The 13,608-nt window shown below is 31.7% G+C and overlaps 1 protein-coding gene across 1 annotated transcript in view; it reads right to left on the reverse strand.

The window, feature by feature from the left end:
- The window catches only part of LOC106478104 (thrombospondin-4-like), a 65,415-nt gene extending 56,105 nt beyond the window's left edge, over positions 1–9,310 (reverse strand). Inside the window, exons 1-4 of the mRNA XM_022381637.1 lie at positions 9,081–9,310; positions 2,576–2,709; positions 2,256–2,332; positions 1,533–1,587 (exon numbers count right to left, since the gene is read on the reverse strand). Coding sequence (XP_022237345.1) covers positions 1,533–1,587; positions 2,256–2,306 — 106 coding nt within the window. The 5' untranslated portion in view covers positions 2,307–2,332; positions 2,576–2,709; positions 9,081–9,310. The remainder of the gene's footprint in view (positions 1–1,532; positions 1,588–2,255; positions 2,333–2,575; positions 2,710–9,080) is intronic.
- Positions 9,311–13,608: the final 4,298 nt, after the last annotated feature.

The raw sequence follows: 13,608 nt of genomic DNA on the forward strand, positions 1-13,608 counted from the left end.
AAAACACATCTGCCATTTGTTTGCCCAACTCACTAAATGATCTAAATCCATTTGTAAATCAGCAGCATCCTCTTCACAGTTAGCAACACCCAAGACCTTAATATCATCTGCAAATTTAAATAATTTATTGACCATCCTTTCATCTATGTCATTAATCTAAATAAAAAAGAATAAAGGTCCTAAGACTGATCCCTGAGGTACCCCACTTGTGACATTAATCCAGTTTGACTGAACTCCATTTGTAACAACCCTCTGCTTTCATCCATCCAGCCACTCTTTTATAGAATTTGCTAACTCATTCCCTACACCTATAGAGGTTAGTTTCTTACAAGCCTTTTATGTGGCACCTTGTCATATTCTTTCTGAAAATTCAGATACACCAAATCTACACCCTTACTCTCATCTACATAAGAATGTCAAAACATCTATAAGATAACATTTTCCATTAGTTGAAACATAGTAGAGCACTGTGCGGTTAGATCTTTCAATTTTATGCCAAAATTGGAGGAGCAGATTTACCTCGTAAAATCAACAAAGTATTTTTAAACATGTCATTGTGTGTATTTAATCAATATTAATAAACCTCTTACCTCATCTATATCCTCACATGTGGTGCCGTTACCAGTAAACCCAGTAGGACAAGGTCCACATCTGTAGCCTGGTGGACTGTCCGTGTTAAAACATTGGACCCCACGCCAACAGGGTTCATCACCGCAACGATCATAGGGTCGACAGTTTATTCCATTACCAGTATAACCTGGTGGACAGGATCCACACTGGTATCCACCGTCTTCCCGCTCATAACATCTCACTCCTATGAAAAACAGTAAACCCACACAGAAAATGTATCGACTGAATTATATCAAATAACCAATTAAACCTTGCTTTATACTAAATTATAATGTAGAAATCTTATTCCTTACCTCGGAAGCAAGGTCTGTCATTACATGTAACCAATGGAACACACTTCACTCCATTCCCTTTGTAGCCACGAGGGCAAGAACCACACTGGAAACCATTTGATGTATCTCTGCACTGGACGTCAGGAAAACACGGTTTATCCTGACAGGTAATTCTTGGTGGTGGTACTGTTGAAACAAACCGATTACCAACTCTATGACAAACATCCATAATTCGTATCTCAAGTACATTTGAAGGATATATTTACAAAAGTGCCAATTATGGTACAGTCCCGCTCCCTATGTGCTTATCTTAAAAAAGATATTCAATAAACATAACATCTGTATTAGAAAAATATCACTTAAAATATGCATCCCCCCCTCACCGGTGGATCAGAGACAAATCAATGGTCTCGTAACGCTAAAAATTATATTTTGATAGCTTGTGAGTTACAACAAATAAACATAAAATGATTTTTAACTTACTTTATTGTGATCATAATGACATTTTAACTGTTTATGGCATGGTTCTGACATAATAAATAAGCTATGAGAAATAGTGTTATGTCTGAAAAAAATTTCAAAAAACCAGTCACAGTACTGTATAAATAAGTGTTTACGTAAGGCACTTACTTCTGCACATCTCACACCTCTGTAATGTGTCACGAAGAAGCTTGGTCTCTCGTGTCTGAAATTTATATATAGAAAACTGTAAGTAACGCATTTAAATCTATTAGAAGTTTTGAGTGTCGCATTGTTAACTTCATATTTGAAATTTCTAGAATTCACGTTTTTATTCAAGCAGTGGGCACCGACTGATTTTACATTACTGACTGCTTAACAGCTGCAACTACTTGTGGTAGAATTATTTCCTTGCCCTTTCGCTTTCAACGGTCGTGAAACAGGCAAGTGGAAACTTCAACAGCTCACCGAATTCCGGAGAACTGCATCTCCTATAAAGTTTTACCTATGAATAAATCATTGATATGATGTATAAAAAAACAGTTTCAGCCAATGAAAAAATAGCCTTAACCATTTGAAATTATTTGCTTATCACAAACATTATTGTCAGGTTTTTAAGAGCTGCGATTCTTTACAATAGGTATTTGTGACTTGTTGGTGATAAATTTCAACAATAAAGAAACAGCACACAGACCACTTGTTTTAAAATAATTTCATAAAACAAGTCAAACGTATATACAGTTGTTCGTTGCAATTGAATCCAGAGCTTTAAATAATTCTCTTTTTCATCAAATTTATTTCTTAAATTGGATTTTGGCATTATTTCTATATTGTTTTAAAAGATTTTTTATTAACTATTTTACGCATATTTTATAACAACATGTAAAAAATTACCTGAATGTCCATATGTTGGCGCATCTCTTTCATGGAAGTTGTCAGCTCCATCAGTGCTCTCACCAACAGCTGGAGATCTTGAGACGAGAGATCAAATATGGATAAAGCTTTAACATTTATTTATAACACAAATAAACAAACACGTAAATATATTTAACTGGGAAGTACATAGGTACATAATCTTACAAAATAACATAGTAAGATACATATATTACGTAGATTAAGTATATACATAGAGAGAATGAATGGGGTAACTCTCAGTTTACTTTCAAACGGAATCATTAATTCAAATGTGAGATTTTAGAAATAATTAACATTACCCTTTCCGTTGAGATAGATCTCTTTGTAATGGTTGAATACTTTGCATTTTCGACACCAGGCAGTCAGCTTCTTCTAGCGCCCTCTGAAGAGTAACATTATTATAAACGGACACGTCAACTTTCTTGTCGTATTCCTGAAAAGAAAGTAAAACCTGGCATTTAATTTTATTTCAAACACCAAAATTAGGTGAAATGCTTATAAATTCCTCCGTTCTTTCGAAACATTTCATAATAAAACTTTTGATATTCTTATTCAGTGGTGTAGTTTTTATTTACAGACAGATATGACTTCAGTCATTCTGAAAACAAAAATGTTTTCTTGGCTTATAGCTGATTAAATGGTGAAAATTACAATTTGTTGATTACTATTTTTGTGCTTCTCTGTCTGTTAATATTTCCCAATGAAGCTACACAAATGGCTGTGTTCTGCCCATTGCAGGTTTCAAATCCACTGTTTACCATTATGAGCCTTCAGACTTATAGCTGATCCACTTTCTAATAGTAAATCCGTTGTGAAACAGTAACTTTATGTTGCTATAGTAACGCATTCTACAAGTTAACTGTCAGCAATAAGGAGCAGAAATTTTATTATAAAAAATATAAAAACAAAAATAATCTTTAGTGTTCTTCAAGCACATTACATACGTGCTAATTTGTCATTGTGAGTGCAACATTAATTTTCCAAATTATTGCTGTACCTTAAGTAGTAATTAGTGTCAGTATTAAAATATGTGTATCAAATTATAAGTTTGTAGAACAGTCCACACCTCAAATATATATCAAGCAAAAAATTATTTTTATGATTGCAGTACCATCTAGCAATTAATATACATATCAAGAGTAACTTCAAGCCGTCTTTAAACGACCGTCTACATTGGTAGCTTAACTTATATGGTTAGGTAGACTCGATGACATTCACCAGTGATGGTTAGTAAAAAAATTGTACTAAATCATAACTTAATTAGGGGTCTCTATCAAATCTTTTTCGTGTGATTTAATTTCACAGAACGCTTTCTTTTATACTATAATCAAGTTAGTTGGTGTTTGACATGCTAAATACTACCGATGGTTTATATCTGGTGATATTTATTGGCCATCATCTTTTTAAATTAAACATTTCTACAGTTTATCTACGGTATTTTGTTATTACGTTATTATAAAATGTTGAAGTAAGTAATTTTTGTGTTTTGAACATTTCTTTATTGTTGGTCATATGTTTTCTCGTTTCTACAAAGAAGATCAGATTTCATATTCAAGAATTCAAATTTCTAAAATTAAGATCTGTAATATCTTATCCTTTATAAAGAAACTCCATTTTAGTGTACGGTCTTTTAGCGGATATTAATCAGAATCAGTTCCTTAGTAACTGTAGAGAAATTTTGTTTTAGTATGTGGCGTTTTGGCAGATATTCATCACAATCTGTTTTCCTTGATAACTGTAGAGTGATATATATTTTGATATAAGTTCGATACGTTTCTAAAACGGAACTTTCGTTCATTCCAAGTATTTAATCAATTTCTATTTTTTATGCAATGAAATCTTAAATAATTGACATGCAATGAAATCTCATTTTTTAAAACTGTTTCAAATTATAATCAGTTAAATGTTATAACTGATTTATTGATCAAACTATTCAACACAATCAAGTTAATCAACAACAATAATTCTAAAATTGTAAAATACGGGTCAAGTTAAAACTGAGGCGACATGGTGTCATCTCTTCTATCACTTAAAAAAATATATTAGCCTTGAACTATATTACTGGTTTATCTGTTTCTTGGTTTGTTTTTACAACAGTAAATTACACTGAAGTCTTTAATTTCCTCAATGCATGGCCACCAACGAAGTGAAAAAGCAAAGTCGTTAGTCATTAGCTTTGGTTTGATATCCTAAGAAAAACCACAATCCTAAAATACCCTACGTCATCAAAGAGTCTCAAAAATGAAATGATAACATTGTGATGTTTCCTTTAATCTCTAAAACATAATATATGTTCGTGTGAACATAAAAACCTCAATATTGATATAACTATTTAATATAATATGGTATTCGCTTTGTTACTTATTTTTTTACATTTATTATATAACTATTTAATTGTGTCAGAGACTCATTTCTGTAGTTATCAAGTTACTTGTTAGGTTATTACTATCAGTACTTACGTAATACTTACGATTTATCGCGGAACAACGACATCTCCATAAAATGGACGCAATGATGCGATGCTAGTTTTCAAAGTAATAAATAACACAACTACTTTCTAACATTTTGTAACAAGTCGACAGTTTTGTTTTAAATAACGAAACATAGTCTGTTATTAACGTGTGAAGATGCATGAGGTAGAATTTGTGAGGATCATTCCACCCATTCAACAAGCAATTATTGTCCTAACAAATTGTGTTAAGAATCATTTTTGGAGAATTATTAACACATGTCGGTCAAGAGTCATGAAAACAAGCCCTTTATTATGTCAACCATGAAAATTTATACTCTAGTCCAACCTCTCTTATGGGTCAAGAGCAGATAGCTCTGATAGGTTCATACGCCACATGGGAGTATGGAAAACGACTTATAAATCTTTGATTTCGTTTCTTCTCCCAATTAGTCGAGGTTTTGATTTCAGATAAACAAATTTACTCTGTGTTCTGTTTTTAAAAAATGCACGAACGTTGTTAATTAAAGCACTCTCTAAAGATACGATGAAGCATGGCATGTGGTTACAGAACATCTGTTAGTTTACAACACGTACAGAGAAGAAAATAATACTCTGAAACTAAAATATGTTTAGCACTTTACAAGGGCGGTGTTAAATATAACACTTTCAATTTGCTAGCGTCACTTGGTGATTTGTATTTACGACTGTTAGTACGGCTGAAGTAATACAATATGGCGGACGATTACATGAAATTTGTTTCCATACTGTTCAAGCAACCATTTTGTACGTTTAAGGATTTAATCCATAGTGTCTAAAACAGGTGACACAAAGATAAACAAGCCCTTGTATGTATGGTTAAGGATATTTATGTTTACTCAATGTTGGAAGTAACGGTTATTTATTACATTGATATAAAAACTTTTAAAACATATAATACTAGCATTTATCAGTTGGCGTACCCAAAAATTGCGATTTAAGAAATTACTTTTATAATGTTATAAATATCACGGAAATAGACTTTGACTTTTATAATAGACTTATATACTGATGATACTTTGGCGCTTAAAGACTGTGACACGGAAGTAGCTGTTGAAAAGCTTCATAGTGGCTTAATAAATTAAACAAATAGCTGATTAATAATTATATAAACATAATTAACAAAAACTAAAATGGTGGGTATCCATGCACCAGATAGACATATTTCAGGAGATCTGAGAATATATTATCACTTCTTAACATTTTGATAATAGAGCTAATGTAAATTGTCTAACATTTGAAATAAGTGATAAAATTAAATATCTGGGTCTAGACAATTAATTCTTTTAGACTGAAAGAGTACGTCTAAATTAATTTTAAAATTAACACGTTTACTTATGTATGTAGACAGTTAAGATTTAGTCCTATAATCTTATCTAAAATTCCTTTTGTATCTCCATTCAACACATGTAAATTAGTATACTTAGTATTATATTAGCAATATTTATATGTGATATTACAATTAACGGTGGTACCTCTGATTCTTTTCTTTAACAATATTTCAAATATCCAAAATGTAATAGTTAAATCACATGTTCAAAAAGATAACAAGGAATAGTAGTCAGTTACTAAATGCATAGTTCTAAAATTATGGTGTTGTTGCCAACAAATAAGACGTATATTTGTTTGCATTATCAACAATTATTATAACGGTAAATATGAAATACAAGTTTATCATCACGTGACTACTGTTATAAAATTCAAATACAATTCCCCCATTGCCACAGCGGTACGTCTACGGATTTACAACGTTAAAAACCGGTTTTTGATACTCCTGGTAAGCAGAACACAGATAGCCCATTATGTAATTTTGTGCTTAATTACAACCAACCAACCCTAATATAAAAAAATATTACAGCAAAGTCATAAGACAATATCAAATACTATGTATTTTTAAAGACTTACCTCACGAGTTTATCGAGATAAACAAAATATCTTTAGTAAAAATATATATCTAAAAATTTACTGTTGAATGAATAGAATAGCACAGAATTAATAAACATAATCATAATATACAGATTCAAACAATATTCTCAACATAATGTTACATATTTTATAGAGTTTCTTATTCTATTAACAATTAATTCGTGACTGAAACTGCAGAGTTTTTAATAAGGTTAGCGATTATGAATATTAACATTCGATAATAATCAAGTTCATTATTAAAGACAACATATAATCAGTTATCTAATACTTGTATATTTTAAGATGTATATAAATTTCCTGCAAATAAGCTTCGCAAGACTGATTATCTTAGTTGGAAATATTGCTTATTTGAATTAAATTGTAAGAAAATAAAAACAGCCCGTACTGTGAAAAATAGACAAGCTTCTGAAGAACATCCTTTTATGAAATTCCTCAAAAAATACTTAAGAAATAACCTTTTCAATAAAACAACTTTCAACAAGGTACCATAGGATGACCAGAACAGAAGTTGAAATGTGGATTAATGAATTTATAGTATTATATATATATATATATATATACAACAATTTTTACAACGTGTATATAATCATCATTATCTATAAGTTTCACATGAAAAGGACTGAAACATGGTTTGTGGTTATCTTTCGTATCTAGATAGTTTATATTAATATCGACAGTAGTATTAATGTGGATTGAAAACCTCACAGCATATATAAGAATATAGTAGTTTATCGGAATCTGAACTCATATCAAATACTTTACAAGTTAAAGACGGTTTCGTATATAGAAAAGTCATGCAATACTTAGATCACATAATATATCGTGGAACTGAATTTTCTTTGTGTATGTAATAAAAACTACTACTGCAAGAGGTTTGTCATAACTGGAGGGCAGTGTTATTATGGCTATTAATTTAATAAACAACGGGAAACGAAAATACATTTACTAACAGTTTTATAAATGAATAAACTGATATAATGTTTTTATTTGGAATTTTTTTTTTACTCAGATAAAAACTATTTCATAAACCATGAAATGTAGTAGTCAAAGAAACCACTTCTTACAATAAGCGACAACTTGAAAAACTTAATTTGATAATTGCTTTTGGAAAACTGAACAATGGGGTATCTGCGCTTTGTTCACAGCGGGAAATCGAACCCCGGATTTTAGCGTTGTAAGTCTTTAAACCTACAGCTGGCCCAACGGAGAGCTTAATAAAATAAATAAAATAAATTTCTTGCTGAAGTAGTTTGTACGGCTAATATGGTAGGGATCTATATTTCAGCTCAAGCTGAAAGTTCCTTTTTTTTTCATTAATACCATTTGTGATGAACAGAAAAGACAGCTGTGAACTGTCAAGCTTCGATTTTAAACCTCTGTATAGTCATCCTTTTTGTATAAAGGATCTAGTTCATGGTGAAGAAAAATAAAGTGTAATAATTTTAATATTTGTTATTCTTTACAGCTCTGTTTTCGGTTCTGTAAAGTTAAGCCTAATTAGCAGTGATAATAGACAACATTCCTAGCAAACGACCAAATTTGACCAGTTTCTCACGTCCAGTAACTTTCTCGACGTTTGTGTTGATGGACGCGAATCTTAGTGGGTTACAAATCCCACCAAACACATGTGGAAGAGATTAGTGGGCGATTACACTCAGAATATCTCCACCAAGCACGCACGACATAATGTGTTTTCTTTCTTTTCAACTGATGAAGCTGACGTTCCAAGGAAAACCCACAAGGATGTTAAAATGTTCTTGAGGAAAGAAATATGAGAGCACTCCAGAGTAATATAACTGTTGTGGGTGAAAGCGTAAAAAATGTTCAATGGTTACATAGTTAACTTCCAGTAACGAATGTTGGTTAGCATGAAAATTCCATACGCTTAGTTCTCAAATTTTTACAAATAGAGTTGGGTAAACTAGCTTCCACTATTTGAGAAAACGTGAATATAATTCTTGTTCACGATATTTCTACCTAAATATGTGTATTTATTTTACACATACGTAAAGAAAGTACACGTGATTAAAGTATTCATATATTTTAAGTCAAATTCCCAAAAAAAGGAGTTTAAAATTATAGACATTAATTAACAGTTTCAAGTTTCTTAGTATTGTTACTTTTTTATAAAAATATTTTATGCAAACTATACATAAAATACAATTGGCATCCCTGATATTAAATTACAGCTAATTGGCTTAGCAGAAAGTCTGAACGTTTATAACGCTGTAAGTCGAGTTTCGATACCCGTGCTGGGCACAACATAGATAGACTAACGTCTAGTTTTGTACTTAGCATAAAACAAACAAACAGTACCAAATTTCCTTTTAGGATGTCCTTTGTATCGAACACCAGTTAGAAAAAATTATAACATCAGAAGGTAAGCTTACTACTTTTATATTTTTCCCATTCTCTCGCTGGACCACTTCAAACAAAGACAAGGGAAGGGTCATTTGACCCTGGAAATCGCAATCAGAATAGAGTCGAAGCTGAGAAGGATTTTCTCCACTAGGAGGCGAAAAGTATAGAAGAATATTCCTGTGGTAGCTCCTTTTGTGCATTCCTTTAACATGAAGGTGTTGTTTATTTTCATTTTCTCGATCCTTTGTGGCAATCGTAACTGTAAAAATAGATATTACAACATTTAATAAGTATTTATTACATGCTTATGAAGCAAAAGCTGTTTTGTTATTAAAATTCCTATAAAATAATTATTTTCGTCGTCTGCACTTTCTTGAAGCCAAAGTCAGTAATTGAAATAATCCTAAGTAAAGGCTCAATAATAATTATTAATAAGAATTCCTGAGTAAAAGTAAAGAAGAGTGTATAATGATAATATGTCAGCCACTATATCTGTTATTAGGTTTTTAAACTGGATCTTTACTAACAGTAACTCAGGCCCCCCCAGTGGCACAGCGATATGTCTGCGGAGAGTACAGATAGCCCATTGTGTCGCTTTGTTGATATATTCAAACAAACAAACAAACAGAAACTCAGCCTTGGTTCACTCTGCATCGCGCCGAGGCTTAGCGAACTCGGCCAGATCTGCCTATCTTGCAAATCAATTTAAAAAACTAACAAGTATACATGTAACATTGTAACTCCATAAGTTAATAAAACTGTATGTATATATAAATATATGACATACTTGAACCTATATAACACTTTTTATTTTATTTTGACATGCCAATTAAATCCTATTTTCCATTATTGTATTATAGCCTACAGTTGTTATCTTCACACATTCTTCTTAATAGATTCATTAGGGATTTCAAAGTAGAGTCGAATAATACAACACTGGAGATTTTATCTTTCGTCTTCCACAAGTCATTGCCCAGAAGGCCTTTGTCCAATATCAAAAACTGACCAAGCGAGCTGGGCAATGACAGGCAAGAGTTTACCTGAAATCCGTATGAATTGGGAAACATAAAAACATCAGTAAAGTGATTCTGTACAGAAATATTAGGCATATTGAATCCAATGTTTGAGAGTCGGGCGTGGTTAATGGTTAGCTGCTGAACAGAAGGTTCGAGATTCGCGCTGAGACATTGTTGAACATATTCCCGTTTTCCGCTGTGAATTCGTTATTGGAGTGACCGACGATCCCGCTATTCGTTTCATAGTCGGTCAAAGTCCTTATGGTGTTGACTACTACTGACTGACCACCTTCCCTCTGGTCGTTAGTTTAAAATTAGGAACTTGGCTCTTTAGTATGTGCATCTAAAGCTCCGTTCAGGTTGGAAATATCAATTTTATCGTTTGAAACCATACTTTTAGTGCAAACGTTTCTGTAATTGCTATTACGACCCGATGTTCATGAAACTATTATTAAATTCTATTATCCATTTGAAAAATAAGGAAATATTCAAATAATTTCACATTTGGTCTTTTGAAATGATCATGTTCTGTGGACAGAAATCAGTGCTGAAGAATGATTTCATAATCGTATAACATTTTAGAAAATCAATCCTGGAATGCCCCAAACAGCTGGGCAATAGTTTTCATGTATTTCTGAATATACTGTATTTTTGTAGGTTTCTTTGCTTGATTTTATAAATATTTTGTCGTGCGCAGAAAACGTCGAGTTTATTTGTTGTTTTCTTTCTACTCGTCTCACCAAATAAAATTACTCTCAAAATGTCTTGAAAGATCTTATTATACCTGTTTCAACTGCTGCTTGTACTATGTATCCAAATATAAAAAATTAACAGTTAAGTAAAATAGTGCAACAAGTTGAAATATTTTTTTTAAATCACAACTTGTTATTCAATTATAGAACACATGTGTAACTGCGTCTTCTCTGTAGAGTTAACCATCATGACGTATCTCGAACTGATAAGTGGAGACTGCTACTGAAGTTCATCACGATCTTCTCTGTGGTTTCATAAAGACTAACAAATATGGGGAGATTAAATAAATCACCCCTTCCCCAATAAACAAGCCTACTTGTCTTGGAACCTAACCAAATTTGGATATGTATTCACATGGAAACTATGAGCATGGTACTTTATACCATTGAGCTCAAAAAGAAGAGAATATGTAGCCATATGTATCTAGATTAAATATCAGTTATTTTAAGTTTGTTATGGAGGGAACGAGATGAAAACTTATTTCTTCTCTAGGCAATTTTATATAGATTTCTTTACTCTAAGTATTTGTTATTATTTCTACTATAACTTGGCATCATGCAGACTTACATTTTAGCTCCAAACCAAATTACATAACTTGTGACTTGGTTGATCATAATCGTCGGATATATCTTTAATTGTCTTCATTAGGATGATCAAAGCAAAAGACAAGATATCACGTTCACTGTATCGGTTAAAAACATTGACTGCTAAGAAGGCCATCTGGTAACTGTCATTCTCAGATTACGTAATATTAATATGAAAGTCCATTTTTCTTGTTTGTCCAACGTTCGAGTAGAATAACGGTCAACACATAGTTATTCTGACCACCTAATTCTAACGAATAAAATGGTTAAATCTGGTAATATGCTATGTTTAATATTAAAATATATATTTGTAGCAACTATATGCATATTTGCTTGATTTAATTCTATATTTCTTTGTGACCATTTTTACCCCATGATTTTCAAGATACTGTAATTAGTCCTGTGCGACAAACTTCATAAAACAGGTTTTAATGTTTATGGTTTAGACTGCATGTTTTTAACATCGCCCTGATGTCTGAGCACACAAGGGCACTGATATTAACAAAGGTAACGAGTTATACTCTTGAACGCATTAGCAAAGTTCACCTAAGGCAAAATAATTAAAACGATGCTTATTAAATTTTGTTGGTTGTTTATGTTCTTAGCAATTACTCATAATTGGGCCATTTCTCAACGTCCCATATTTATGTGCACATCTTCAGTTTCCAGAGCTTCAATCATTAGGTTAATGTGTGTTCAAAGACTTGTAGGACTGATTGGTTTATACAGTAGTCTATAAGGCTTCAGTAAAACTGTCTCATAAATACATATGTATCTTTAATGTTATATTTTTGTTTACAGTATTAGAACAATAAGTAAAAAATAAATGTTTCGAGTCACCAAAGCATTTTTCAATAACATATTTGAAAACTTGAAATATTAACTTTTTAATATAATAAAAAATCGAGAATATTACAATTTTTTATTATTGTTACTAAAATATAAAACAACGAAGAATAATCGTGTCTCTCACATTTCGATATCCTTCGTGGGTATTTTTTATAAATCTTTTATTATTTCTAGAAGTCCGAAACAAACGCATTTTGATGATAATTTTTGTTTCTAAATGTCAGAGAAGTTTCATCAAGAAACTCCTACAAAACGTTAATCCATTATTTTAAAAACAATGTACATCTAAATAAAATTAACTGAACCCTATATGTGTTATTGTTAAGATATGTTTTACACTTCATTATTCAAATACAATATAATGGCAAATATATATAACTATAAACTAACTGTGTTTTAGAAAATCAAATGACAGATTTTATCATCGCGCATGTTTAGCGTTTGTTAATAAAAAATAAAAACACAATTCAGTAAGTTTTTACTCTAAATTTCTTTTAACTTTACAAATTGCATGGTATATGTATGACATGATTATATAAATCTTGAATATTACTTCTCCAAAGGTTATGTCTTTGGTATTTTTTTAGTTTGTTGTTATATTTTACCCAAACAATATTCCAAAGTTCCAAGTTTTGGTATTTGGTATTTTCAACCTGTACACCATATGCAACATACGGGCTAAACGACCAGGTTATAAATCTTTAACTTCATGCATAGTCGTTCCTAATCAGAGGGAAGACAACAAAACAGCAATATCCACCACTTACGCAGCTACCCTTAACCAAATAACTGAATTGACTGTCACCGTTACAATACAGATAAAAGTGCAAAGCATGTTCAACAGCACATCATGGCCAAGGGTGCTAACTTTGTTGGAAATTGGAGGGGCAAAAAACGCTTAGGAACTTTTATTATAAACCATGGTTAAGAAGCTCTGACAAACGAATGAAACACCATTTTTAGTGTTACATCACAAAGAACACCAATGAAACAGCATTTGAAAATCTTGTTATGCCATTAGCATTGTACTATCTTGCAATTGCAAATATCTCAACATGAACTGATCATTTTGTCAATCTAATATAGTTGTTAATAATAATGTAGATACAGTAAGTAAAAATATGGGGGGAATGTGTCCATTTCTGCCTTATTTGTTTGACGCCTTTCATCACGGCTCGAGCCTAGAGCCTGATGACTCACCACCTGGCACCCTAACCTCTAGTTAAGACCCACTCAATTTAAAAATCATTAAATTTTGAGAAAGTAGATATACTCATGAGCTACACAATAAATCCAAATTTATTTTACCAAATGCTGCTTATATTTCTGTATCATATTTCAGATATGCATGAGAG

The sequence above is a fragment of the Limulus polyphemus genome, unplaced genomic scaffold (assembly GCF_000517525.1).
Source record: "Limulus polyphemus unplaced genomic scaffold, Limulus_polyphemus-2.1.2 Scaffold180, whole genome shotgun sequence".
Classification (NCBI taxonomy): Eukaryota; Metazoa; Arthropoda; class Merostomata; order Xiphosura; family Limulidae; genus Limulus; species Limulus polyphemus.